The 27,649-nt window shown below is 42.2% G+C and overlaps 1 protein-coding gene across 1 annotated transcript in view; it reads left to right on the top strand.

Moving 5' to 3' along the window:
* BMPER (BMP binding endothelial regulator) overlaps nucleotides 1-27,649 on the top strand; it is a gene marked incomplete at its 5' end in the record, with an annotated part of 206,990 nt that overhangs the window by 85,589 nt on the left and 93,752 nt on the right. The window contains 3 exons of the mRNA XM_066628674.1: nucleotides 14,484-14,583; nucleotides 21,312-21,421; nucleotides 23,352-23,492. Of these exons, the coding sequence (XP_066484771.1) occupies nucleotides 14,484-14,583; nucleotides 21,312-21,421; nucleotides 23,352-23,492 (351 nt within the window). The remainder of the gene's footprint in view (nucleotides 1-14,483; nucleotides 14,584-21,311; nucleotides 21,422-23,351; nucleotides 23,493-27,649) is intronic.

Below are 27,649 nucleotides of genomic sequence, written 5' to 3' on the forward strand. Positions count from 1 at the left end.
ACCACTGATGCAGCCCGAAAATCAGAAAACAAACATTCCCTTATCTTGTGGAGGCCTCAACTGCAGGGTGTTGCACATGCTCCATTGGTACCCCTGTGTCGGTGCTGGAAAGTTGAGTAGGACTGGACTGTGAGATTGTTATCAATGCAGTGAAGAGTGATTCTGAAAAAGTGCTCTACTTTTGAAAAGTTTCCTGCATACGTTCTCAAATATCTACTGTGGAAGCTTATCTATTGTCTACTGAGCTGGGTACAGTATTTCAATATTCCTGTGTCTGTGTCTTTTAAAGAACAAGCAGGATTTCCGGCTAATACAGCCCTTTGAAAACTGTTCTGAAGGAAGTGGCATGTGTGAGATTCTGTATTTCCGGAGGTTACATCAGTGATAAGTGTGGAATGCAAATGTGATCTAATGGGAAATGTATGTGTGTGTGTGTGTGGGGGGGGTGCGTATATGCATAAGCATCCCATTTACCGTCTTGTTTTATATGTTCCATAGTTTTCTATAGTTTCTATAGTTCTAACGTAGGAGGAAGGGGCAATGGTAAAGAAAGAAACATGTTAAAGAAAAGGTTTGAAAGGGGAGAATGATACCTGGTGTTTATTTATAATAGTCTGTTGCTGGAAAGCTAGAGAACTGCATGCATGGAGTACTATGAGTGCTAGTGGAGGTGTGCCTGAATGTTTTATTGCATTTGCTAACATGAGTCAGCAGGGATGCCATTTTTCTGTTCAAAATCAATCGTGTGAGCAGCTGCAGTAAAAAGATTTGTTTCCTGGTGAGTTGCTTATGACACACTAGCGTGCAAGACTAAGAGCCAGTTTCTGTAATCTCCTGTGTGCTGTAAAGCATGGTCTCAAGTCTTAGCAAGTGACATGTCTGCCACCATGTGAAGAAAGCCATAAGCCAGCTGTATGCATTTGCATACTTTTGACTAATTTTTGCACCACCTTCCATAAAGGAGAGGAAGAAAACAGACATTGTGCAGATTAACTGCTCGATTCCCATTAAGAGTTAATGCTTAGTGAACACATGGCACCAAATCATGTTCTGACTATTTGCATCAGTTAGTTAGTTAGTTGGCAACCTTCAGTCTCGAAAGACTATGGTATCACGCTCTGAATGGTGGTTCTGGAACAGCATCTAGTGTGGCTGAAAAGGCCGATTCGGGAGTGACAATCCCTTCCACACTGGGAGCAAGTGCAGTCTGTCCCTGGTCTGTCTCCCTGGCTATGGGCCTTCCTTCTTTGCCTCTTTGCCTCAGTCTGTTGGCCAAGTGTCTCTTCAAACTGGGAAAGGCCATGCTGCACAGCCTGTCTCCAAGCGGGCCGCTCAGAGGCTAGGGTTTCCCACCTGTTGAGGTCCACTCCTAAGGCCTTCAGATTCCTCTTGCAATGTCCTTGTATCGCAGCTGTGGTCTACCCGTAGGGCACTTTCCCTGCACAAGTTCTCCATAGAGGAGATCCTTTGAGATCCGGCCATCATCCATTCTCACGACATGACCGAGCCAACGCAGGTGTCTCTGTTTCAGCAGTGCATACGTGCTAGGGATTCCAGCTCGTTCCAGTGCTATTTTGTTTGGAACTTTATCCTGCTAGGTGATGCCGAGGATATGTCGGAGGCAGCGCATGTGGAAAGCATTCAGTTTCCTCTCCTGTTGTGAGCAAATAGTCCATGACTCACTGCAGTACAGAAGTGTACTCAAGACGCAAGCTCTGCAGACCTGGATCTTGGTATGTTCCTTCAGATTCTTGTTGAACCAGACTCTCTTTGTGAGTCTGGAAAACGTGGTAGCTGCTTTACCGATGTGTTTGTTTAGCTCGGTATCGAGAGAAAGAGTGTCAGAGATCGTTGAGCCAAGGTACACAAAGTCATGGACAACCTCCAGTTCATGCGCAGAGATTGTAATGCAGGGAGGTGAGTCCACATCCTGATCCATGACCTGTGTTTTCTTCAGGCTGATTGTCAGTCCAAAATCTTGGCAGGCCTTGCTAAAACAATTCATGATCTGCTGAAGATCTTTGGCAGAGTGGGCGGTGACAGCTGCATCGTCAGCAAAGTGGAAGTCACACAGACATTTCAGCTGGACTTTGCTCTCTCGGTATCCTTGAGATGCTACTGCGGCATCTCTCTCCTTAGCGTTGTAGGAAAGCTGTTTGCCCGAGTTGCACTAAAGAGGCGCCAGGTACTTACAGAGAACGTCTATCCAGAATCGCAGTGCGGATTCCGAAAAAACAGGTCCACCACTGATATGGTATTTTCCCTTAGACAACTGCAGGAGAAATGCAAGGAACAACGACAGCCACTCTTTATAGCCTTCATAGATCTCACAAAGGCTTTCAACCTGGTCAGCAGGGACGGCCTCTTCAAGATTCTTCCCAAGATAGGATGTCCATCCAGGCTCCTCAGCATCATCAGGTCTTTCCACGAGGACATGAAGGGCACTGTAGTCTTTGATGGCTCCACATCAGACCCCTTTGACATCCAAAGCAGAGTGAAGCCGGGCTGTGTTCTTGCGCCAGCCTTGTTTGGGATTTTCTTCGCTGTCCTGCTGAAGCATGCCTTTGGAACTTCAACAGAAGGCATCTATCTCCGGACTAGATCAGATGGAAAGCTCTTCAACCTCTCCAGACTGAGAGCAAAGTCCAAAGTCCAGCTATTTGTATCAATAGCTTCAAGAAACAGGCCATCTTCAGAAATGTAAAATAATTGCATAATTTGGGATATTTCTGTAAATGTTTGGTTTATGGAATAGAAACCGATTTGAAAATACTAGCAAAAAGGTGATGATGGCAGTCTAAGTTGTACTGTGATGGAATGATTTCTGAAAGGGCAAAGAAAGCCTTTTGGAAAAACAACTTTGCATGGTTTTTTTTAAAGAGCGGAACACTCTTTGTATAAATATAGTAAGCTTAGAGACATTATACAGGTTGAGTGTCATTATTCATGTGGGTTCCCGTCCCAGAACTCACTGGATGGCAAAAAAAAGCACTATAGCAAATCAATTTAAAAAACAAGTTTCTTTGCTCAGGTGATTTAAAAACAGCCTCGCTGACCTTTGTGATGTTAAGATAGAGTCATTAAGACTCATTAAGATCCAGCAATCAGTCTCTCTCAAGGTGCTAAGTAAGACTTTACTCCAACCCCTCCCTTCACCAATGCAAAGTATCTTTCTTTCAAGTGCTCAGGGGGAAGGAAGGGGTCTTGGGCTGAAGCTTCCTGAAGAGAGAATGATTGATGGATTGTCAGCCTGCTTCTCTCTCTCTCTCTCTCTCTCTCTCTCTCTCTCTCTCTCACACACACACACAGACACACACACACACACACACACATTATTAAATGACTGTTTTCCTTTAATTTAAAGGGCACTTCTCATTGCATTGAGAGAGAAAAATCTATGGATAATTAGGTTAATTCAGTAAGAAAAGCGGTTTTTTAAAACTGTGATTATAAAGGGATGCATTTTTCCCCTTCTCCAGGGATCAGCACATTCCTTCTCATTTGCAGTGGCCATTCCTGTTGAGTCAAATCCGTGTATAAAAAATCAGTGTATAACAAGTCTGGACCTGTATTGCAAAAATCAAGTTAGCCCTTTGAAGAACTATGCTAATGTCCCAGTAATATATGTAATAGTGTACATTCACTGGACTAGATTTGTCTGTTTTCTTGGTGCCAATAAAAATGCAATGCTCTACTAATTCAGAGCAAAATTGCTTGCAAAGCAACTGGTCCAGTGGTCAAAGTTTAGTTCATCAACTTAAATCTGCAGCAAGAATAATCTCGCTGGGATTGTGTGTGTGTGTGTGTTTGGGAGATGGGGAGTTCAAGGATATCTTTTTTTTTTTAAAACGGAGTTTATGTATTTATTACAGATACAGGTAAAGAAAATCGGTTAGGGCTGGGACTACACAGGTTACACATGAGGGTACTGGCCATTGATTACAGCATACATTAGTCCAAAAAAAAAAAAAAAAGATAATGTCTAAAAACGAAATTATTCATCAGTACAACAATTATCATATTTGTTAATCTACTGATCAATCATTGAACTAAACAATCCATATTTTTTATCTGAAATTATCTATCCAATCATAAAAAGGCTTCAAATTTTTACTTATACATTCTTCTTGCCACTAAACTAATATTTAAAATAAAATATTTCTTATCTTATTCTTAGTTTCTGATGTCGCATTTAAGAGGAATGTTTCCAGTTTAAATGGTAATACACACTTCAGTATCTCTTGTAAGTTTATATATCATTTTCCAATATTTCTTTCCTTTTTGCATATCCACCACATATAATAAATTCCCTCAATTCTTTACTTATCCAACATTTGTTTGATGACCCAGGGAACATTTTTACTATTTTCTCTGGAATTAAATACCATCTATAAATTATTTTATATAATTTCTCTTTTAAAGAATAACCTTTTTAGTTATCTTAATACCACTTTAATTTTTGCAATATTTGTGTTCCAAGTTTTCATTTACATCTACTTTGATTTAATATAATTAATGGAATACTCTTCATTTCTAAAAAGAATTTGGTCCATTAATATCTACAAAAAGAAAAAAAAATTCTACTTGTTCAGCCATTTTCACTTCCTGTCTTAGTACTTCCTTTGTTCTCTGTCTTATTGATGTTTTCATTCTTGCGTCTCCCACCACTCCTTCCACTTCTTCTTTTTCTTTTTAACTCTCTTAAATTTCTTAACCCCTCTCTTTTCTTCTTTCTTTTTCTTCATTCTATTCTTTTTGGATTTAATCCAAAAATTCTTCCTCTTCTTGAAACAACGTGCTCTCTGAAAGTTCCCTCTTTTTTCTTCCTTAAAATTCTTAATTCTGATAATGATGGTTGCTTTTTCCATCTCCTGTCTCATTTCAAAAATCTCCACTTCTTTAGTTTCATCCAACATTTGATCCATTCTTTTTTCTTGTCTGTTAGTTGTAATCTGTTCCTGCATGCTTGTCAGGGAGGAGTTTATTTGCTTCATTTGTTCAGATAATTTTCTGACCTGTTGCTTCATTTCACTTCTGAAATCCCACAACAAATCCATTAATAAGGACTGGCTTTTACTAACATCCTTTAAATTTTTAAATGCCATTCTTATCAATATCAAATCAAGCCAATATACCTCTGGCTGTAAAAAACAGAGATAAAATGGTCCAACAATTAAAAAAACAACCAACTCTCATTATCTTGTTTCACCTTCTTGTAGGGCTAATTTCCAATTTTTATATCCAAAAAGTATAAGTCAATATTCCACTTCCAGTCAATAACAATGTCAAATCAGTCAAACAATTAAAGAGTCATCCAAGTCTTTATCTTGCATCCCTTCTTCCAAAAGGGGTGGATCAGTAATCCAGGTCAATAACACTGTCAAATTAAGTTAGTATGCCTTTAAATGACCAGGCCTGAATTGAGCCTTCTTGCTAGGAAAGCGAAAGTAAAAGTTATTTCAGCCGTTGAAGATTCGTTATTTATTTCTTTTCCATGCATACCATTCAACAGGGTGGTCTTTTATCTTCTTATCTCTGACCTTTTCTTGCAGTCACCCTTATTACAAAACAGAGAAAAATACTCCAGCAAGGGTTTCTTTAAATCCATATTCACTCATTTCCCCTCTGGGTGGCTACCAGCCAACGTAAATAATCTTAAAGTTATCTTTTCCTCCTTCCAACCTCTCGATTGCAGTTCTTTTTATAGCCTTTTAATGAGCTGGTTACTCACAATCTAAAGCTTTTTTCGCTGTCATGTTGTTGTATGTAGGCCATGGGGGGGGGAGTCCTCAGCTGTCCGAATCATCTCCGAAGATGGCATCTGGGATACGATGTGATTCAGCACAGAGCAAACGGAGAAAAAATCTCTGAAGTTGCCGTTTCAAGAGACCCCCCCCCCGTTCAAGCTCTCAGCCTTCGTTCCTTCTTCTTGGCAACGAAGAGTACCTCATTGTTGAGGCACTTGAAAAACACATCTATTTAGCAGCCCCCCCAGGAGCCCTCCGAGGTTCCCTGCTACTTCACAGAGTGTTAACTCGGCCCCCCGGGAGTTCAAGGATATCTTGATGACCATTGCTAATAAGTTTCCTGGCCAATGATGTATTTCAATATGCACACTGTACTTTTATTATACTAACAAGGTATTTTGTGTTTAAAAAAAAAAGTCCCTGTTGATCTCCATGTTACCTGTGGTGAATATTGATTCTCATGGTAAGGCAAGAATGCTTTACAGAAATTCTTCTGTTCTGTCTCATCCGGTTCATGGAATAATGTTTGTTTTCACAGCCAGTGGTTCATGCCTGATTGGCTATGTCCCACCTTATCTTACTTTTAACCTTTCATGTCTTTTGTTTGTTTCACATCAGCTATTATTTATGATCGCCAATCTTAATATGCTTAGCGAAACTTTAATTTATTCTGGTCCCTTGAATTTATTGGCCCAATCAAACCCTTGTCTTTTGTCTTGGCAAAAATATTTGAAAATAGCATATAGTTGTTTGCTTTATTTTTGTTTCACAGTGTGAAAATGCATTGAACTCCTTATACTGTTTTCTGAGGAGGGGCAATTTCCCCCCTTGTTGGTCATTTGTGTTGCTGTCTTCTTTGAATCACTTAATTTGACTATAGGCTTCTTAAACCGTGGTAAAAAAGAACACTAAGTGTTTGTGGCACCTTAACAGATTAACAGAAAAATTTAACAGGTTTAATGTGGCATAATCTTTCATTTCATTAGTTGCATCAAGTGCTGTCCTCAGTTGCCAGGGTGTGTGTTTGTGTGTGTACCTATATATATTTATATCTATTTATACATGGTTATAAGGAAAAAAAGAACTACAAATCATGGTACAAGATGGCCATAGAATGCAATTGGTACAGTCTGCCGATTCCATTTAAAGCTGATTTAAATACAAGATAACACAGTGACCATTCAGAACATACTAACCTTGCTATGTTAATTAACAACTATAGTGGGAGAGGAAACCTTTGTCTTGATTTAGCCCAAATTGTAATGGTAACCAACACTTGAAGACTAGCCACTTTTTAGATTGATACTGTTCTCTCTCCCTCACACTTCTGTTTTGCTTTTATTAATGTAATCCAAAATTGCCATCTCATTTGCCACTTTGCTTCCCCAGTAATTCAATCCACCATCGCCTTTTCAGTTGTGCTAGTGTTTTTCTTTTTTGTGTTGCATTTATGAATTTGGTAGCATTTTCCCCCCTTGGATGTTTTAAGGAGAATTATTTTGCAAAAGAATAGCTTTCCAGAAAATTTCTTTTATGAATATCTTCAGTCACTGAAGGAAACATTTCAGCTCTAACTGTCTTTGTCTTAACTGTTGTAGCCAAAACAACAAAGAGTCCTGTGGGTCATTAAATAGTAACAAGCATATTGCAAAATGAGCTTTTGTAGGCAAGGAAATGGATATATTGTACTCATATGCCGATGAACAAAAATCAGAAATCCAGATAATTATCTCCTAGTGCAAAGACAATTGTGGCTCTTGTCAGAATGTGTAATAAAACCACTGCCTTCATAAATATGCTCTGGCAAACTCCATTGTAACAGTGATTTCTAAAAAATGGAGGCGCCTCATAAATGGTATGGGTAGAGTATGAGAGCCTTTGAACCTTAGGCCCCAGTCCTATTGGGGTCTTGCACTACCAGAACTAGGGTTCCAGTAACACAAGGCCTGTATGGCAGTGCGAAAGCTGGTCTGCTGTCACACACTTATGGACTGCTGCTATAACTGAGCTTCTTCACCAAGAGGAAATGCTATGACATTCTTATGATACACTTTGGCTATTGGCCTGGCATGCTGAAATGTATTTTTGTGATCTCAGGAAGCATGCCCTAGAAACTAGAAAAATATGACAAACAGCAGCATTGATTTGGCCCTTGGCACTGTGCACTTCAGCATGTTTTGCCAGTTGTTGAGAAGCTTGACTATAATTCAGTGGTTTGATCTAAATTAGTAGCTGATGGATGGTACACAAAAAATTGTTACAGCTGGATGCAACCACAAAAAGCTTAATTCCAGAAGATCAGTGCCATAATTACTTGGGGTTCCAATGGCCCGAAAATGTTTTGCTATGTGAACAAGGAGCTCCTAGAATTGCAGTAAGCAAGCCAAATTATTGGACCATCTTCCTGAGGTCTGGTGGCATATCCTGCCACAATGCTATTCAAATGTTGACTTAATATATTTCTCCGAAATTTAGAAAGTGCATTTTCACTTTTAGATACTGTAATTTAGTGCCTTTTTATATGCCGTACGTCATCAAGATCCATCCCCCCTGCATAACAGCTGCATGTTGCGAAACAAGATTTAGGGCCCAATCCTGTCCAACTTTCCAGCACTGATGCAGCTGTGCCAATGGAGTGTGTGCTGCATCCTGCAATGGGGGCACAGTCACTGAGGCCCCCTTAAGGAAACATTTGTTCTCTTACCTTGGGACTGCAGAGGGGATTGGACAAATTTCTGGAGGAAAAGTTTATCACGGGTTACAGGTCATGGTAGGTATGTGCAAGGTAGAGGTAGGCTGTCTCTGATTGCCAGATGCAGGGGAGGGCACTACGACGCAGGATATGTCTGTTGTCTAGTGTGTTCCCTGAAGCATTTGGTGGGGTACTGTGAGATACAGGAAGCTGGACTAGATGGGCCCTTGGCCCGATCCAGTGGGGCTCTTCTTATGTTCTTATTATGGCTGCATTGGTGTTGGAAGGTTGGATAGGATTAATCCAAAATTGTTTTAGGCTGTACCTATCCGGCAAGGACATTTTTTAATGTGAAAATAAATCAGTTCATGGTTGATGACCAACATTGGCAAAATGTGCTTGTTCTTCTGCCTTCTCTTCTGCATGAACATTGACATATGACTTCAATGGTGCAAGAGATTCTCAAAGGAACTTTTTGGTGTGTAAAAAGTCTACATTCTACTATTAGTTTTCAGTTCAGTACACATCAGCAAATTATGTAACTGAGATTTATAGCAAAGCAGCCTTACAACTTAATTAAGTAAACAAGTCATAATATTAAGGCTGCTTCTCTTAATTCATGTCTTTTAAATTGCAGAAAGCTGTAGGATCTTGAATGTGTGCACTCTTATAACAATAACTTAAGATACCCTTTTTCTGTTAAAATTTTCCAAACTGAATAGCCAAGAACAGAAAGCTGTTTCCTAGTGAATGTCAGTCCTTCTCAGACCAAAAGAGAAGGTATTGGGGGAAATTATGGAAGCCACATAATTAGTTACTGAATCTTCTGGGAAATGGTTCATTTGGCACGCTGCTTAGTCACCAAACTGTGATTGGGAGCATGTTGCAGGCATGCCCACTTCTTCCTCCTTCCCACATCCCGTACAACTTCTCCTTCCCTGTATTGATTTATTGTGGTTACTATACTATATGAACCAGAATATTCATAGTTTCTGCCAACCATCATTTGTTATCCAACCAGAAACTGAAACCAAGAGTAGATAACTTGCCAAATGTCTGTTGAAGCTGCAGTAGACATGTCATTGTTTGCATCTGGTTGCCCTAATAAGTATTACATCATCTTGATGGGAGTATTACTAAGGGTACTGTCCTCTTGTAGTCCAAGCAGATAGCAAAACATTAGAATGAGATTCTAGTCGATTTGGACCTAGTCTACATGTGCAGCTAAGTGAGGAGGTGGAAATGAGGTGATAGGGGACAAATGGAGTGTAGCGCATCACTGTGCAGGTGGTGAATCACGATTTTGAATGCTCTCCCATGTAAAATGCTCCCTACAAATAAGAAGAGTAGCATATCAGAAAGAGAGGTTTGCATGTAGCGTGCACCCAGTTGTGCTTGTGTTCGTTGCTGTTGTACTTACGTGTGGTTTATTTTTCACTTAAGAGAGCATTTAGAAATATTATCCCCCACCTGCTGTCTGAAGCGGTGTAGTCCACACTAGGACCTCATTTCCACCTCATTCTGCTGCATGCCTAAGACCAGGCATAGACCCAAGTGGTCCTGCAGAACTGCTTTGTGATTCACTGCCCATTTCTCTGCAGCCTAATCCTTAAACCGTCCCAGGTGTTTCTCACTTCACCCGAAGACTCCTTCCAAATAGTTCTGTTCCTTATGCAATACTAGGTTATCTTTTGAAGATGGGCTGTGCTCATAAGCTTCTCCCACTGCAGACGTGCAGTTGAATCATTTTTCAAAAGCCATAGGTTTAATTCTCTCATCCTGCACCTGCACATTCTCAAAAGGTCTGTTCTTGGAGTTGCCTGAGTGGAAAAAATTCATTTCAGTGTTTCCCAACTGATTCATAATTCAGAGCAGCAGTTTGAGACCGCAATAATCTGTGTATCCCTAGATGCGATGTTGAAAGGATTATGAGCACAGACTGAAAGCTGTGTACATTCAGGATGTTTCCCCAGCTTCCATGGGGTAAGCTGGGGAAAGAAAGAGAGAGAGAGAGAGAGAGAGATTCTTTTTAAAGATTTTGTTGTCTAAAAACCTTGTTACCATGTTTGTGTGGTAGAGATATAATGCATTAATTTCTTCATATTTATTATGGAATTAATCTATTCCCTGTATAACAGAGCTTCCTCTTCAGTGCTCTGGAAAGCTTAGTTTTGGATTGCTTGCTGTCTCTCCAGAGAATTTAGAGAGGCATCCTGGATACGTGTGGCTATGGACCACTCATAATTCATTCATCTAGCATCTATGAGTTTATTGCTGCCTGCTTCTGCTACTTTAAACTACAAACTACACAGGACATTTAGATGTGATTATCTGGAACAGAAGTTAAAAAAATAATAAAGGCTATGTGTTAATTGAGGTCCTTTGTGGTGGATACAGTGGAAGCAAGAAGCTGTATGCTAAAAGAGTTTTAGCAGCAGAATGGTGATATACAAGTGTTTTCTCTATCCCTTCCCCCCATTCATTCCTATCCTTGTGTTCCCTACCATATTCATCAGTTTCCTTCCTTCTGAAACAAAAATGCACACGGCACACACACACACCAAAAACACACAAAATATTGTTTAGGACGGTATCATCTTTGGGGAGAGATAATCTTTTCTCTGTATGCACAATGTACAGCAATTGAACTATGTTCCCTGCCTAGGGCCTCTCTGTGCTGTATGGATGTTGATAATATTTCATTTAAAGGGCTGGGTTGGCCAAAATAATTATTTCCCTCACAGTGTGAACTTCACCCTTTCTCTCTTATTCCCAAGACCTTTATTCTGTGTTTTACCATAAAACTCCAAGGCTAGCTCTTCATTTTTTTCAAAGCTGTATTTCTCCAAATCTGGCCATATGCTCTGTAATTATTTTCTCATCCTTCTTGCTGCATTACTGTTCATGGGGAATTTTTGCTTTCATTTTTAGATCTTTGTTTTCTAAACAGAAATATTTAGAGCAGTATTTGCTTGGTGCTAAAAGCATTATCTGCCTGTCTGCCAAGGATCACTATCCTTCCATCTATTTATTGATATAATAAATCCATATAATAAATATAATTGTTTATTGCATCTTTTGATGCAAAGAACTTCCAAAGCAGCTCACAAAATCATAAGAACAATGACTACTTGTACTATTTTGAACATAAAATATAGACCCCTTTCACCAAGTGAATGGAGAGACTGCCCGTTCTTCCCATCTCACAGTAAAAGAACTAGGACAACAACTAACAGCTGGCACAGCCCTTGTATGTAAACTGCTCGATAAATAGTGTGCTAAACTGGATCCCAGGGCTCTTGGTGCTCACCCTCCCCTACCCAGCCCACGTCAGAATGCAACTTTATAAAGCAAAATAACTATGCTGAAGGGTGGGGGATGAAAACAGCAAGCTGAAGAAAGGGCTAGGCATATCTAGATATATAAAACAGATGCCAGAGGATGGAACTGCCACATAACAAAATACAATTCCACCTCATAGCATGCCTGGCTCAGGACTGGAGGGGGAGCGGGACGTGGGTGTTTCTCCATCCTTTCCATCTGGAAATACTATAAGTTTTCTTTCTGGGATTCTGTTTTGCACTGTGCCCAAGTGATCCTGGGCTGTGGTGGCAGAGGTGCTGCTCTGTCTTTTCACAGGCCTGGCTCACAGACTCTAGGTGTCCTTGTAGTCCAAGCAGATAGCAAAACATTAGAATGAGATTCTAGTCTATTTGGACCTAGTCTGTACTTGCAGCTAAGTGAGGAGGTGGAAATGAGGTGATAGGGGGCAAATGGAGTGTACTGCATCACTGTGCAGCTGGTGGTTCACATTTTTGAAGGGAGTCCTTGCGGGGGCAGGGGGGAGGCAGTGATGCAATCCCCAGGATCGTGTTGCTAAGGGGGCTGCAGGGGCTTGGCTGGACTTTCCAGAGCCTCCTTCGGACGCGGGGAACCATGCGCGAGCGTCTGCAGGACTTCCCAGGTCTTCAAAAGTGAAAGCGGAGCAATCGCGCCCCACCTCCACAAAACTGGAAGTGGAGTGTGATCGCTCCACTTTTGCTTTTGAAGACCCAGGGAGCCCTGAAGATGCTTGCGCAGGGCTCCATGCACCCACGGGAGGCTGCAGGGGGCTCTGGTAAGTCCAATCAAGCCCCTGCAGCCTCCGCAGCCTCCACAGCAACGCAATCTTTAGCTGCCTCCTCTCTGCCCCTGCCCCTTAAGAGGGTAGAGACCAGGGCCTTCAGGCTGGGGCATTGTGATGCCCCAGTTTGAAAAGCTCTGGCTGAAAATACTACTGGTGGTATGAGCACCACTGGTTAAGAAATGCTGCATTATGTTATGGTTAAAATAAAAGTCTTTCTCCTGCCTGGCCCTGCCTCATTTCTGGGCAGGAAATCAGTGTTCTCTCAGATCTTTTGGCTTTTTTTTTTTTTTAAACATCTGCAAACCTGAAGTTAAAAAGAACCCAGAAACCTCCCATCTTCTTTATGAGTTGTTCATTTTTGCTATAATCTGATCACCTCTCAAGACTTGATTTTGCTGTTATAGGGAGAGATAAAGTTGGGGTCCGTACAAGTATTGTTTGTATGGAGCATATGCATGTAGGCTCTTATACATGCAGTTCAGGACCCTGGGAAATTAAGAGCTATGGATTACATGTATAAAAGCCTATGTGTATTTGGCTATCTGCATGCATGCTGTGTGCAAATGATACATGTAAGCATATGTAAGTCAGTACCAGGGCCAGTGGATGTGATTCTGATTAGTGCCTTCAAGTATTTCATTTGTATCAAAAGAGTAAGTAAACAGCTAGAGTTGTACATATATATGACCAGGGGTGACTACACAGTTCTCAGCCTAAGTAGGGTAGAGTTTAGGCTAAGTAATTTTTGGCTACCGCTGAAAATTCACTCAGCTTGTGTGTGGAACAACCAGGTCTGTGTGTGCTCAATTCTGGAGGTGTGCAGAGTTGATATTGGGAGCAGAATTCAACTATCTGTAACTTTCCTCCGACGTATTCTCGGCATCACCTGGCAGGACAAAGTTCCAGACAACACAGTCCTGGAACGTGCTGGAATCCCTAGCATGTATGCACTACTGAAACAGAGACGCCTGCGTTGGCTCGGTCATGTCTTGAGAATGGATGATGGCCGGATCCCAAAGGATCTCCTCTATGGAGAACTCGTGCAAGGAAAGCGCCCTACGGGTAGACCACAGCTGCGATACAAGGACATCTGCAAGAGGGATCTGAAGGCCTTAGGAGTGGACCTCAACAAGTGGGAAACCCTGGCCTCTGAGTGGCCCGTTTGGAGGCAGGCTGTGCAACATGACCTTTCCCAGTTTGAAGAGACACTTGGCCAACAGTCTGAGGCTAAGAGACAAAGAAGGAAGGCCTATAGCCAGGGAGACAGGCCAGGGACAGACTGCACTTGCTCCCAGTGTGGAAGGGATTGTCACTCCCGAATCGGCCTTTTCAGCCACACTAGACGCTGTTCCAGAACCACCTTTCAGAGCGCGATACCATAGTCTTTCGAGACTGAAGGTTGCCAACTAAGAACTTTCAATACTCTTTCATTTTTTAAAAATGCAGATCCCTAGCCCTTATGACTAGGAAGACATGCTTGAAAGCATGTATCCTATGCCTATTAAAAAAAAAACACCCAGAAGCCACATAGGTGAATGAGTAGCATTTCCATAGTTTGGTGCAATGATTGCATAACTCCTCACCCCCCACCCGAGCAAAATTGGAATAAACTGTGCAAAGCTGTAGTAAACCTTGCAGAATACATTTTTCAGAATAAGATACATTAAATCTGTATCATTTCTACAGGTTGGATAATTCATCTTTCCTTGGTGCAGACTTTAGACTGCTTGTACACAGAATTTTGGTTTGTTTTAGTGCAGGTTATACCCAGCACTGGAAATGTCAAGAAATACGCTACACAAATTTCTTGTTAAAATATCTGGAGAAGTGGGCTATGCTGCATTCTGCACTTGTCACTAGAGCATGTGTGTGTGTGTGTGTGTGTGTGTGTTCTCTAACTGCCCCTATTTTCTTTTAGGGTGGCAGGACACAGTGCATACAAGAAGTGTGCCCCATTCTTTCATGTCCTCAGCATCTCAGTCATACTCCTTCTGGACAGTGTTGCCCAAAATGTTTGGGTGAGTGGTTATTTTCACAGGTGTATTGCATGTACAGTACTATGACATATCTGTCTGGCTCATTTTCCCTGACTTTTCATAGTCTTTTTGTCAGTTTATGCAAAGTTATAAAGTACAGTATACTGTATTATTAAAGATTAAGCTATAGACAGGAAAGTTAAAAAGAGAACATTTCCATCAAAACTATATAATCCAGTTATATAAAAGAGTGTCTGTTACAATCTTGAACAAATATGTTTAGTTTTGTACATTAGTGGGAAGGTACCATGGAAGAGAAACTTAGGAACTCTGGAACTGGTTCTGGAAGATTTCTATAAAAGTATCTGGTATTTTCGAATTAGGACCGTTCTGCCATTGAGATGGTCTTCAGACAGAATGCCAGACCAGTGGCATAGGGGCTGTAGCTGGGTACACTGCATGTAGATGTGATGTCATGCAATGTAATGATGCCATGTGATGCCACTTCCAGGAAGTGCCAGGAGCTTGCGCGCTGCAGTGAGTGCCCAGGTGAGAGACAACCATCACTCCCCAACTCGGGAAGTGAAGGGAGCGTGCTTGCATTCACAGGGCCAGTTGCACCTAGGCCTTCAGATGGCGCCCAGGGCTTGTGCCCTGTTTTGCCGTGCCCTGAATACACCACTGTGCCAAACGATGGTTTTGCTTTTCATGAATGAGCTGTGAGGAGTGTCTAGACTGCAAAGAGAGAATAACTGTGTACAAGAAGATGAGGGAGGGAGCATGTCACACCAAGGCTCCATGCTACATTTTTATGGAACGCCAGACTATGGATTTATATTACATCTGAATCACCTCATTGTATTTTTAGGCACCTTATTATATGGAAGTGACGCTTGAGAGTTGCCCCCATGTCTTTTGGAAGTAATGGGTGATATTTCATTAAGGCTGCAATCCTAACAACACTTTTCTGAGAGTAAGCCCCATTGGACAAAATAAGACTTACTTCTGAGTAGACCTGGTTAGGATTGTGCCCCAGGAGTGGGAACATTAGATTGTCTGTAGCAATGGTTTCTGGGCACTATAGGGAAGCTCTCATCACCTAGTAGGGTGGTTTTATTTAGTTGGAAATTTTATTGAAACCTCCAGGCTTTTAGTCTGGCAGGGGGGCTTACTTTTCACATCTTCTCAGACTCAAATTACAAGTGCACCTTTTAGTGATAGGAGACTAGGAGCCCAATGGCTCGTTGCCGCTGAACATTGTTGCAAATGTGCCGTAAGGCATGTTTGCCAGCCTCACCGCCGGGATCCTGCCAGTGCTAGCCCAGCGCCAGCCATTGCTGGGTTAGCTTGGGGCAGTCGCCCAGCTTCTGTGGCTTGGTGGTCTCCCAGACCACCGAGCTGCGGAACGGTAGGCAGGGGCAGGGATGGGGGTGGGAAGAAGGCGTTCCGTGGAGGGGGGAGGCCAGCGGAGGGCGGAGAGAGGGCAGGGAGGAGGAGTGATGGGGAGGCGTGATGCGGGGAGGGGGGCAGGCTGGAGGTGTGCCGTGGGAGGGATGGGAGGCGGGTCCACAGAACTCTGCTCCGCAGGATCCAAGGTGCTCGTGTAGGGCTGTGCGCCCTACACGAGTGCCTTTACCCCATTGTGGGGCTGCTTACCTTACTCAGGGGAAGGCGATGAAAGTCTCTTTCTCCTGAGGCGCCATCCACAGTAGCTCTGGAAGCGCAGGATCTGATGGCAGCCCTTCTCGGTGCCGCCGAGCCTGGGCGCCCTGGGCAACTCAGGATTGGGCTGTAGTTAGTTAATGCCTTCTTAGGCAGCAATAAAACCACTGGAGCTAGGAAAGCCTGACCAGTTGAATTCCAAACAATCTGAACTCTATATTCTATCTAGAGAACTAGGACACTTTCAGAACTGAAGAGTGTGGCTAAGGCTTATGCTTTACAGCCCTGTCTTATAGCTAGTTAAGTTCACACAGAATGTATAAATTGAACTTTACAGATTCTGTGTTCCTCATGCATGCTAGATAGAGCCAGCTTGACTGTACAAGCAACTAAAGCAAAGAATGCTTTGTCCCCAAAGCACCCCCAAAGAATGGGAACATTTTTTTTAAGCACATGAGAAGGAACCCAAGATCCCTGGCACTGTTTCCTGATTCAACAGCTGTGCTCCAGCATCTCCTGCTACATTGCAAGTGATCCAGAGGAGCATCTCTTGGGTTGAACACTGCATTTGCTTGGGTTGGCAAAATAGCTTTTTCCAGATATGGCTGCAGCCTAAATAGGAGAAGGAATGATATAACTGACTTCTGGAAGATATAGCAGAGCAGAAGTCTTTGTTAGTAAATCAACTAGATAACCCATGTAACATTTCCAGCCTTTCTAGACCAGTATAATGTACCTTCAAGCAACACACAGCAGTGCAAAAGATGTGTTCTCCCATGTGGAATTTCTGAACATCTTGAACTGATTTTCATAGGACAGTCTTGGCATTGACTGAGCTTTTTCATATCCTGCAAGACTTGGCTGGCATGCCATAATAGTTGTACTGAATTATCTTCTGGGCTGGCGCACATCATCACTTAGTGATTACTGCTTTCTGACTCAAAACACTGCATCAAGGAGATTGTTCTGCAGGATGTACTGAGCCATTTTAAAGACATGTGCTTGTTGTAAGAATCTATTATGCAGGTGGGGATCATTCAAAGGCTGTTCACAATCAATGAGATTTATTAAAGGTACACCATGACTGAACCAAAATGTCCAAATGCATTATAAACTAACCCCCTACATGGCGCTCTTTTCATTCCAGACATATCGTAACATGCTTATTTTCTCATGTGTGTGAGCTCTACTCTGTGTGCATGCAATTGCTGTGATGCACACAAAGAACTGTGCACATGCAAGATTCATTCTGGCAAATGCTTCCTTGGGCACACAGTACATTCCATAGCACTGAAGAGACTGAGAAACCTTTTCCGGAGGAGCACTGATCTATCTATCAGAGTTTCAATGGGTTTATTGTCCATTTTTGGAGATGGCATTTAACCCAGCAGGTTCCTTAATCATTTTAGCTCCTGTATTGGCAAATGTCTAATCTGATGTGAATCATCATCTCAGCCTTTCACAGGTACACATGCCAACCTTACAAAAATCCCCAAAATTACCATTTTCCCAACACTGCTACCTCTTTTCAATCCCACTCCTATCCTATGTACTTCTTCACATAGCACACGATTTTTTCTATGTACAGGTGTGCACCCCTTAGCGGCGTTCTAGCTAACGCCAGGACTGCATAACCGGCGACCAGGAGTTCTGCTTCCCTTCCCTCTGGAGAGTTGTCTGAGCCTCCCAGAGGCAGCGCACGTTTGAGTACTGCTTCTGCAAGGCTCAGACTGAGGGAAATCGTGTCTCACGCGCGATTTCCGGCTTCCTCCGTGAAACCAGAAGTCACGCGAGAGACACGATTTCCCTCAGTCTGAGCTCCGCAGAGGCAGTGAGCAGACATGTGCTGCCTCTGGGAAGCCCAGATGTCCTTCCGGAGGGGAGGGAAGGGGAGGGGGCAGAGCATCTCCTTCTCTGCGGAGGGACTGGATTGTGTCAAGCACTGCTTGATGTCAGGGATCGCGATCCTGATCCCTGTTGTTAAGTGGCGCACAACTGAGCTTCATCACATAGCTAGAGGTGGGAGAAAACAGTTTTATTTTTTCGTTGATTTTTTAATTTTGTTATCACCGTTTTCTCTCATCTGTACACATAGCACATGCTTCTTGCCATTTTGCTGCTGCTAATATTGTTATTACTTGTGGCCCATTATGTGTGATAGTTTTACCTGCCATTCATTGTTTTATATGTGTTGGAGGCATGGCAGGGAAGGGAGCGGGGGAGGACCAGCAGAGCAACACGGGATTCCTTAACTCTGTGCCAGCTCTTGTGGGGCTACTTCACTTACCCCTGGGAAGGGGATGAAAGTCCCCCTCTTCCAAGGAGCTGCCATAGGCTGCCCATTGTGCGTTGGATGCCACAGTAGCCATTTTGGCGGCTCAGCAAAATGTATTCTCTCTAAATGTTTTTCAGATCCTACCTGTAAATATATTATTATTATTATTATTATTATTATTATTATTATTATTATACCGCTTTTCAACTAAAGTTCACAAAGCGGTTTACAGAGAAAAAAAATCAAATAAGTAATGGCTCCCTGACCCAAAAGGGCTCAGAATCTAAAAAGATGCAAAAGAACACCAGCAGATAGCCGACAGCCACTAGAAAAGATGCTGCTGGGGTGAGGTGGGCTAGTTAGAAAATATACATACTATTATCCAAAACTTCTGCAACCTGTCTGCTGTGTTTGATCTGCCAGAACTACTACTACTACTACTACTACTACTACTACTACTACTACTACTACTACTTATTCTTATTCTTATTCTTATTGGAATTTATATCCTTTTTCCATGCTGAAGCAAATGCCCAAGGCAGCTTACCAAACTCTGTAACAAAAGTACAAGTAACAAGACAGGTAAAATATTAAACAAAGCATTAAAGACATTAGATTTAACAATAAACAGTGGAACATATAAAACGAGAAGAAGCAAACTTAAGACATATTATTGAACCATTGGGGGAGCAAATTAGTCTAGAGGGTCAGTCAAACCATTGTAGTCTTTCAGAGATGCGGATGCAGATTATGGTGTGATGCAGTTTCTTGGCCTATTATACTTTTATTACTACTGCTATCATATCTCTGAAACAACATTAGAACAAAACCTCAACCCCAATGGGCCTAAGTTACTATTCTTCCTTGAATTATATCATTCCGTGCATAGAATATTGTCTTTAAAGCTAAATACATTCCTTCAGTATTTTGAGATTGTACTGTTATAAAGCAGTTGTGCATAGTGATAATCTTTGCAAACATCAGCCATTTAAGTTAGTTTGCTTGCTTTTCGTGGAACTAGTGTAACTAAAGTGCTCTTGGGCAAGTCACTGTTGTATTACAGCCCAATTCTACCTAAATCCCCCATGGAGATGCAGCGGCGCCAATATGGTGTGCGCTGTATCCTATGGGGGAGTTTTGGAATGGTGAGACCTCCTTGGTGTAAAGGAACATTTGTTTCCTTCTCCCGGGTAAGCCCCAGCAGCTGTCATGGGCCAACTCAGACCTGCAGCAGCTCTATAGTTGGTCCAAGACAGTCCATGTTGACCTATGAAGAGGCCGAGGACGAGGGTGTGGTTTTGTCAGGTGCCACTCTACCGATCCCGCATCTCTTCCTCTCCGTTCTGCTCACCCCCTTCTCACCCCTACCCCATTCCACTCCCTGTGCAACCTTATCTGTACTGTCAGGTTTCCCTAGTCCATTGGAGCACAGACCTGGTTGCTCATGCTTGTGGCAGTAGCCAGGCTGCACTCAATGGCATAGTCACAGTTGTGACTGCTATAAAGCATTTTTTGCCAGTGGAATACATGTTCTGCTGGCATAACATGCCCAGAGAATTGGGTCATCACTCAGCTTTGATTCCCCAAACTGTAAAATGAGCATAATAGCCTACATTACAATTCTTCAGAATGTATTTCCATATAGAGATGGTAGTGGTTGTCAAAGATAATGAAGACTGTGGAGAGCAATGAATCATAAGGAACTAAACAAATGGTTTACTTCAAACTTGTAACTTCAAAATTGTAGGTGAGGCTCAGGAAAGAAGACGTTTTGAGAAAAAGACTAATCAGAGATACCATTAAATGCCCAAATCATAAGTCAGTGTTAGAGCACATGTTCTTTTTGCATAATGTCAAGTTCAATCTCTGGCATTTCCCTGGAAGCAGGCTGAGAAAGACTCAGGGCTAGCTCAAGGTCTCTTGACACCCGAGGTAGTGTGCCAAATGCTGTCTCCCCCTTACCTGGTAATGCAACAGCCTATGGATTGGAAAAAGGAAGAGGGGGAGCAGAGCAGAATAGTAAGTGTGGAGGAGGAAAGTGATGGGGCTAGAGCAGGGATGTCATACTAATTTTGTACAACTGGCTGAATAATATTCATGATGCCTGCTGAGGACTGGAAGTGATGCGATAAAGCAGGAAGTGATGTCATTAATCTGGTCATGATGAGAAATAAGCACTTTTTCTCACTTAGGAACTCATTAGCTGCAAATGGCGGAAGAGAAAATGCACAAATCTTGATTATATTTTCAAGATATGGGAGAGCCCAATTATCATGCAGTCTGCCCTTTTAGCAGTGACACCTCAGCACAGCTCAGCAACTGAGAGCAACTGATGGGTTAACTGGGAGAGCCCGAGGGTCGGATAAAGAGCTTCTGGGGGCCACATCCGGATCTTTATGTGGAAGGACCATAGCTCTGTGGTATAGCATGTGCGTAGCTTAAAAAAGATCTCGGTTCATGCTCTAGCTTCTCTGGTTAAAAGAGATCTCAGGTAGCAAATCTTGGAAAAATCTCTATGTGACACCCTGGAAGCCTATGTGACACTGATTGGAGCAGACAGTACTGGGCTAAATAAATGAGTGGTCTGACTTAGTAACTACATCCTTATACTGTATATAGCTTTAGGATGTGTTAGTTGTGATTCAGAAAACCCAAAATAAATGCAGCTTAAAAAAAAAATTCCTATTAGAAATAAATTGGAACAGAATGGTACAGCCAATAATAGACTGCAGATGAGCCTTTGTCTTGTGGCAGCAGCAAGCACCAGTCTTTTTTGTTGACAATGCAGCTCTCTTTCAGGCACATTCTGTTTCTTTTTTTGTTCTTTATCCAGGACAGAGGAAAGTGTTTGATCTCCCATTTGGAAGTTGCCTCTTTCACAGTGACGTATATGACAATAGAGCTTCTTTTGTATATGACAATTGTACGAAGTGTACCTGCAGGGTGAGTCAGTAAAAATCTTTGCTTCGTGTTATCAAGTGTTTATGGTACAACAGACATTACTTTGGGCCCAATCCTAAACAGTGCATGCCGACTTACCACCTGCGTACACTGTCACAAATGTGCCGTAAGGCATTCCGCGACCCTCAGCACCAGTTCAGCTAGCAGGTGCTAGCTCAGCGCTGGTGTGGACCACCTCTGCTCTGCCGATCCGCAGTCGCCTGAACCGCCAGGTAGCAGAGAGGCGGGGGGAGGCAGGGAGGAGGTGTTCCAGGTGGGGAGAAGGTGTGCTGGGAGAGGGAGTGGGGCGAAAGGGAGGCAGGATCAGTAGAGATTTGCTCCACTGAATTCTGATCTTCTGTGTCAGACCATTGGCCTTTAGCCCTTGGGTCTCTGTAAAATTGAACTTATCCTGGATCCCAAGCCCCGTTCCCGGGGAGAATGGAACAGTTTCAAGCCACTCCGTGGTGGTGCAAGTCGGAGAAGACCCCATATGGGAAAGGGCACCTTTCCCGGGGTAAGGGGGAGAGTTTCCCCTTGCCTCTGGCTGAGCTGCTTTTGGCCCCTATCCTGCACTGATAGATAAGACCTTTATTGGCATACATAACAAACACAACAACACAACAAAGAGAACAACAGTAGTGAGTACAAGCCTATGATATATGATACATAACTGAATAAATCAGGTATATTTGTCTAATATAAAACATAGTGGCCTAACATATAGAATATACTGGATAGCCTCTCTTGGGTCTACTTGCCACCATCAGCAAGTAGACCCACCCTCTTGGTGATAGGACTGAACACATCATTCAGCTGTTTTGGCTTATCACCACCATCAAGAATTTTGAAACTTTTTTCAACACTGAGGGTGAGCAATCATTTAATAACAGCTTAATTTTTTCCATATCTGGAAGGCCCTCCTTATTAACCAGGATGGGCATTAGATAGGTGGAGCAGGTGCACTTATGCAGAGGACAGTAGAAAAATATTTGTGGAAGAGATTCAACCGACCCCATGTTACAAGAGCAGAAACAATCTTGATAGGGAGTCTTATGATACCTCCCAACTGTCACACTTGAGGGAATAACGTTGAACCTTGCCAGGGTTATGGCACAAGGTTCTGTGGGGTGTGTGAGTGAAGAGAAATAGTTTGCCATTTTCCCTAACCGGTATGGGATGGAATAATATAAGGGTAAGCATACCTTTGTTGCCTGTTCATTAAGATTTTGAATTTCGATATCCAACAGTCTGACTGAGATGCTCCAATAGGCCTCAGCATATGAACATATGTTCAGATGGTGTAGTGAGATCTCTGTTGTCTCAATTTTCTTCCTTACTATCCTGCACTGGATACAGTGCAAGCCTCTTGGCTTGCCTGTTCCAGTGCAGGGTAGGATTGCGCCCTAATACAGATAAAATATAAACAAATATATGCAGATGATAGAGACCAACTCTGTACTAAATTTAAGTGACAATACATGGAAAACGAGGGGGTACAGAAAAATTTTGACAAGATGTTTGGTATTGAATATTTAGGTGTTTCTGCCTTTGATGATGATTATGAATTCTGATGTTGGACAATTGGAAGGTTCTTAATGTGTGGAGTTTCCCATGGTATTAAGATGTGTTTAACTAAGATGAGTTCAATACTGGTCAATGGCTTATTGAATTATTTAGTAAATAATATTTAGTAGACAATTTCCCGTCTGGCCCATGCCTATATCCAGCTCCACATGGCCCTGGTTTGGGGCATAAGGGCACAATCCTATGCATGTCTACTCAGAAGTAAGTCCTACTGTGTTCAAAGGGGCTTACTCCCAGGAAAGTGTGGATAGGATTAAAGCCTAAATTAGCGACCACTGGATGTATCCAGTAGCGACTGCCTGAGGAGGGAATATTCTCATTTATCTGCAGTCTCCTTCCTTCGCAGGATTCCACTGTAGTATGTAAGAAGAAATGCTCATCTCCTGGAGAATGTGTTAAAGCGAAAGAACAGTGCTGCAAGGAGTGTGTCTCATTCATGTCTCCAGAGGAAACAAAAGTGTGCAAGTTTGGCAACAAGATCTTCCAGGTAAATGCCCTCCTGTTGCTACAAATTCAAAGCTGTGCAGCAGAATCCACCACAATTGCAGATATCCCTCTGCAGAACACCTGGGGATGCAAAATAGTCAGATTAGTGAATTCTAGTCCTGTGAACTGATTCCTTTCTCCCCAGGCAGACAACAAACTGCTGCTGCTTGCTATAAAATGCATAATGATGATGCTATTTCAGTTTTCTTTGCAAATCCTGATAACCATGGAAATTGTATTTGTCTGCGATCTGCAGTCAGCAGCGCAGTCAAAAGGGAACCTCTCTCTACCGCACTCCCTCCAAGTGAGCCAACAGAGATTCATTTTTTTTTTCTAGATATAATTCAGTACACAGCTATAAGTACAGACAGTACTTAATGGATTGGGGAACTGCAGTAATAATCTTCTCCTGCCCTCCTCCCACCCAAGGTCATTGGGGATTCCCTTCAAAACACTTCCCCTATTATTGAGCGCCTGTTTGTTTTTTCAAGTGGTGCAAAGTTCCTTCCCTCCTCCCCTCCCCCCCACTCTCTGTTGGAACTGATTTCTGTGACTGTGTGGACCATCTGTGTGCGTTAAGAGATCCTGGGATCAGATGAAAAGTTAAACCCCTCATGCACACAGTATTTATGCAGCCAGAGCTGCTTTTCATTAATTTCTTTGTACAAAGCTGCAATGTGTGTAGGTCCTGGAAATTCTATTTCCATTAAATTGAAAGGAGCTACCCTTAATTCAGTTCGCACTTGCAACGCAGAAGAGCCACTATATACCCAACCAATTGTTTCCTTCTTTACAATCATCAAATGAATAAATAAATAAACAAATGGCTTTCTTGTGATCAACACACTGGCTGGAATCCAGAGAACTACTTTAGGTACACTGGAATCCTTGATTTCCTTTCTTTGAACAGCTGTCCCATGCACCGTGTCACACACTGCTTTTGAAACACCTCTCAGCATTAAAAGAGGTTTTGAAAAAGGGGAAGAGTTGTTGTTGTTCTAAAGTGCTCCCTTCCCCCCTTCCCCCCCCAGTGCACAGAACTAGTCAGTGATCTAGTTATTCAGAATGATATTCCATCAAAAGCTGTTCAGTAATAACAAATTGTCCAGACATTAGTCAAAGTTTGACCCTGTAGCTTGCCCCACTGTTTCAGTGGCTAGTGAGGGCTGATTAAAAGAATGTGCAAAATAAACCCATAGCAATAATGGTGTGATTCATCATTGTTCTAATTCAGTTACACCATTAGTTAAAACTATTTTTCACTTGCTATTATGATCTTCCATAGGCAGTTTGCCTTTTAAATTGATATTTTTCTTTTCAGTGCTGCTATTCATTAATTTTGCCAGAATTTACTCATTATTGCCCAGTTTTTTAAAAGTCAGAATTATAAATAGAGCAAACTGAGAGGTATCTAAGCATCCCCAAATGATCAGGTGGTGCCTTTTTCTTCTTTGCGTTCTCCTGTTTCTCAACACCATTCAAGTTGCCTTTGTCATAAGGGTCATCTTTATACTTGACAAAATGCTATTTGCTGAAAGAGAAGATGATGAGGGGTGAATTGCATGAGGCCAAGACTTGCAGTTCTTCAAACATATCACACTAAACCATGGTTTGGCATGACATCTGAACTGGCTGCCTTCATCAGAAGAGAAATCTGATTAATCAAGCCAAAGGCACATGTAGTCCAGTATCAGGTTCTTCACAATGGCCAACCAGATGCCTCTGGGAAGTTGCAAACAGGAGAAGTAGGAAATGCCCAACTCTTGCCGTTGCTCCCCTGAAGCTAATATTCAGAAGTGTGCAGCCGAACAAATAGAACTGTCCTCCATGAATTTATTTAATCTATCTCTAAAGCCATCTAAGCTAGAGGCCCGCAACTTGCCTGGATTCTGTAGTGCTAAGTGAAGTACTTCCTTTTCTTCTCCCTATGTTTTTTTTTTTTTAGGTGGAGGGTTGGTTGGTGGAGTGTGGCAGCCTTTCCAATCCTTCTGTTTGGCTTTGCAAATGTTGCTTCCACATTTTTGGGGCACCTTACTATGGTTCCTGTAATGGTTAAAACCTGCTTTCTCCAAATACTAAAAATGTTGTGAAGAGAGCTAAAAGCAACCTTGCAGTGAGGCAAGCAAAGCAGCCCCTTGAGGAGGCAGATCTCAGGTACACTGAAAAATAGCAGAGTGGGAGGCAGTTCCAACAGAGCACTATCTACTCAGAAATTCTATGGCAAAAGCCCCACTGTCATGAATTCTGTTCAAGAGAACTTGCACTGGAGTACCTCCCAGTGAACTGTGTTCCATGTAGCATAATGGGAGGGGAGGGGTGCCATTTGGATGTTGTGCAAAGTGTGCAAGTCTTGGACTGAAGGGAAGTGGCAAGAACTTAGCATCCTCCACACACTTTAACATTTGTCCGCAGTGCCCTATGCAGATATATGTTCTATGGCTCGATTGTCTTTTTAAGAGAACCAAGTTCTCAAGTAAGGACTAGAAGAAAAGGTAATAGAGAGTTGAAAACCAGGCCGGACAACTGTACAGTTTGTTTAAAAAAAAGTTCAACCTAGCATTTGAAGTAACTCTTAAGTATTTCTCAAGTTATTCACAAAAGACTGCATAGCATCATCTCATTTCTTTGGCTATGTAAGATACTTTGCAAGTTTTTCTCTGCTGAATAGTTGTGTATAAATATTCACAGATTATATAAAAGGAATAATAATTTCTCAAAATCAGATTTGTGTGGGGACCTTGGCCAATATTGCAATGAATGGAAGCCACATTGTCTCAAAAAAAGTACGTAAAAAGGAAAGATAATTATAAATTACATGTGGTCAATTAGACTATTTTCATCTTTAATTGTTTCTATCCCGGCTTTCCCTATTAAGAGCAGGTATGATGGCAGACAGTATGAAGCAATTAAAATAATAGAACATATACAAGTGGAACCTATTTATCAGCAGATCCATGGATCTGGCTCAATGTGGGTCCCCTGAACCCCCGTGTTCAACCAGACTGGGCTCCACCTGTGCCCCCCTCCAGGGGACCCCCCGGCCTCAGAATGCTTTATATTGTGAAAAAGTCACTTCTGGTTTTTCTCTGGAAACTGAAAATGGTCTTTTTTTGCCTCTGCGGGCCATTCAGAAAGGCCTCTGGAGATAGAAAGGGGCAGAAAACATAGTCTATGATTTTTGGTATCAGTGGGGAGTCTAAGAACAGATCCCTTGCAGGTACCGAGGCTCATGTGTACAATACCAGTAAAGCAATATAAAAGCAGCAGTCCAGAAATACTCAAATTTAAAAAAAACAGCCATTTAAAAATAGATAAAAGTTTAATTGCTGTAATAGAATTGCAAAGCAAAATTCAGGCAAAAATAGTCTTCAACCTCTGTTTAAAAGCAGCAAAAGAAGGAATCTGACATTTCTCCCGGGGGGGGGGGGATTGCATAAATTAGTAATCTATTGGACTAGACTTTTAAAAATGTTATCCCTCCTCTCCTCCCTCCACCCATGTTGTCTCCCTCCATTGTCCTCTGAGCTACACAGATCCATCAGACCTGATTTTTTATTTCTACTGTGTTGCTGTCTGTCCCACCTTTGGTCTCTGAGTAAAGCAGAAACATCCATAAGACCAGTGCATGGCCATCCCACCCCATCTCACCCCCCATTGGTGAGATGGAATGCTGTAGGAACCTCATATGGAACACGAAATCCTTGAGGAAGTGAACCTGGGCATTTCTGAAGCAACACTTAGGAATCACAGAGCTACTGAAATGAATGGGTGACTGTACAGTAAGATGAAGCTGCACCTACTAGAATTTGGATAAATTTTGCTCTGTATCTGTTCTAAACATTTTCAGATGTTTAGCAGATCATATGTCTGCCGTAGCACTGTAAGTAATCCAAATTTGAATTCAGTATTAAGTACATTCCTGGGCTGAAGTAGAATGATGCCACATCTGGGAATAAATTTGCTGTGTCCTGACATCTTAATCAAATGCTTTCACGTGCAGTAACTTAAACATGCCAATCACAGGGCCATATTGAGTCAGATTTTTCTAATTATGTCATCCCCAAATGAGACAATCATGATACTGTGCAATTGCAACTTGAACTTTTTTTTCAGAAGAAAATGCAACTAATCAGGCTGTGGATAGAAAATTCTAGTGTT

Source organism: Tiliqua scincoides, chromosome 5 (genome assembly GCF_035046505.1).
Source record: "Tiliqua scincoides isolate rTilSci1 chromosome 5, rTilSci1.hap2, whole genome shotgun sequence".
Lineage (NCBI taxonomy): Eukaryota > Metazoa > Chordata > Lepidosauria > Squamata > Scincidae > Tiliqua > Tiliqua scincoides.